General features: G+C 42.5%; 1 protein-coding gene across 1 annotated transcript in view; it reads right to left on the bottom strand.

Moving 5' to 3' along the window:
* LOC106514228 (CUB and sushi domain-containing protein 3) overlaps positions 1–2,289 on the bottom strand; it is a gene marked incomplete in the record, with an annotated part of 356,940 nt that overhangs the window by 99,324 nt on the left and 255,327 nt on the right. The window contains 1 exon segment of the mRNA XM_014003387.1: positions 1,192–1,380. Coding sequence (XP_013858841.1) covers positions 1,192–1,380 — 189 coding nt within the window.

The following is a 2,289-nucleotide window of genomic DNA, read 5'->3' as shown; positions in this document are numbered from 1 at the left end:
TTTCTAGGCCATAATAAAAATATATTGCAATATAATGCAAGAGCTTAACAGTATTTAAAAAAAATGGACTGCCCAACCTGACCTCCAACTACTTTCAGCACCAAACTTTTCCTAAAGTAAGATGTTCTCACTCACCGGAAAACTAGCACAAAGAAACAGCTCAAAGCAAATCTGGGTTACTGTGACCTCAAAGTAAAAGACCAAAGCGAAAGCTCGAACTAGTGGGTTTCAATGTATTTCACTTTAGTTTCAAGTAAGAGGAACTGCGCAGAGTTCAGGAACCAAACAAACGTGGAGCCGCACTAATAGGCAACGCTTAGGTGAACACATCCATGTCCAAATGGAGCAGAATTCCACAGTGTGACTCATCAAACATGGCAATTTGCCAACATGGCATGAAGCCGCAACAGTGCCCCTAACCACCTCATGAAAAAAAAATAACATAAAAAAATCAGCTGACATTTGCGAGCACTGTTTAGTGGCAATTAGTCACTAATAAGAGCAGTAAAATATTTTCTCCACTGATCATGGGAAATGTGGATGTCCGAAATGTGCATCAACCTTGGGATCACTGGGATGTTATCATAGGCATCTAACAGATACCAGATGGATATCATCAGTGTGAATAAATCAGCTCATCTGCAGGCATGGCTAAGTGTGTGCTTTGGGAAAGCTGCACCCAATTAACAAACTGATGGAATCAATCACAGGTGAGAAACGCTTTTACAATCGTGGACTATACTGCACGTACATATTTTGATTCCAATGCATTAAGATCAAACGCGACTGATCGCACCATCTGCTGTCGTACTGGTGCGAGCGCATGCAATCACATGCATCTAAGTGCGGACGCTTCACACATCAAAGATCACGAGAAGTTCGCCGCGAAACCAGCTGAGGCGGACACTGCATGCTAATAGTTAGTTATCCAAAGTTATTTGAAGGAGCGGAAATTGACGGAAGGAGAGAGAGGATTGATTCTTGTTTCACTTCCAGCTGACAGGAAACGGGCTCTCAATCAGGTTGGATTCAGTTCAGCAGCTAAGAACAGAGGGGAAAAAATGAGCTTAGCTGAGACTCTTGGGTGCTTTATGTGCCTGTCTGAAAGCAGGGTCGCAAATTCGGTGACCAGAAGAATGGGGGTGGGGGCGGAGGCTGTAAATAACAGGTTGCCAAAACCGATGCGCTTACCTTGACATGCAGGGACTGGAGCGTCCCAAGCAAAGTAATCATAAGTGGTCCTCTTGCACACGGCCGCGCCTTTTCCAATCAGCTTGTAGCCTCTGTCACAAGCCCAGCGCACCATGCTGTTAAGATGTCCCCCCGTTTGGCTCACTACAAAGCCATGCTGTGGGGAGTCTGGAGTACTGCAGTACATTGCTACAATAAATGAAGGAGTAAAAAATACAGAGGAGCGCAGAACGCAAACAAAAAAATAATAATAATCCAAAGGAAGGAGAGGGTGAAAATAAAGTCATGAAGAGAGGACAGGAAAGTTGACATCAAGGGAGAGAAAGATAAATAAAAAGGATGAGAGACATTAAGAAAACACCTCTTGAGAAAGACTTGAGTGAACAATTTTTTTATTACAGCAACATTTTAGATGCCGAACCATAATGAGGGGAACTGCCCGAGGAGTGTCGCATCTTTTTAGCACTTGGGCTGTACGCTACAAAGCAAAGGAACTCTTCAAAATGACATTATTACAATTCCTCTCTGACCTACGGGCATGCACATATTCAATTTGCTTCAACACGCGCAACACTGGTGCACCCTGCAGTTATTTGTTCCTCTCCCATCTTACAGCCCATCAAACAAACAACAAAAAAGGGGGGCTCATTTGATTTCTAGAATATGACTAGCAAATGGCCAATGGGACAGAAAATTTAAGGGATGGCTGTGTGCGTTCCAGTAGCTCTCAACCGTTCCTTCAGATCTGCTTGATGGAAGATAGCATGGATTTAGGACAAGAAAAAAAAAACACTGATGTTTAAATGAGTTCCTGTTAAAGTCAATCAAGTCAAGACAGAGTCCTCTTTAGAAAATGCATCACACTGGCTTGCTTTGAGAGGAACACACTTGTATAATAAATATAATGGAGTGAAAATATCAAATATTGATGTCTTTTGTGTTTTTTATAACCATTATTATTGATGAATTTCAAATGGAAGAAGTTGCCTCGGCAGCACTTGCTCAGCAGTACTTGCTTTATTAAAAAGACAATTAAGAATTTAAACATTCTGACATTGGTGGGGGGGGGGGGGTGCAAAACAGCTTGCGACTCCCTGT

This window comes from Austrofundulus limnaeus, unplaced genomic scaffold (assembly GCF_001266775.1).
Source record: "Austrofundulus limnaeus strain Quisiro unplaced genomic scaffold, Austrofundulus_limnaeus-1.0 Scaffold18, whole genome shotgun sequence".
NCBI classification, from domain to species: Eukaryota; Metazoa; Chordata; class Actinopteri; order Cyprinodontiformes; family Rivulidae; genus Austrofundulus; species Austrofundulus limnaeus.
Note: the sequence above shows the minus strand (reverse complement) of the source record. Positions and strands in the feature narration are given on the sequence as shown.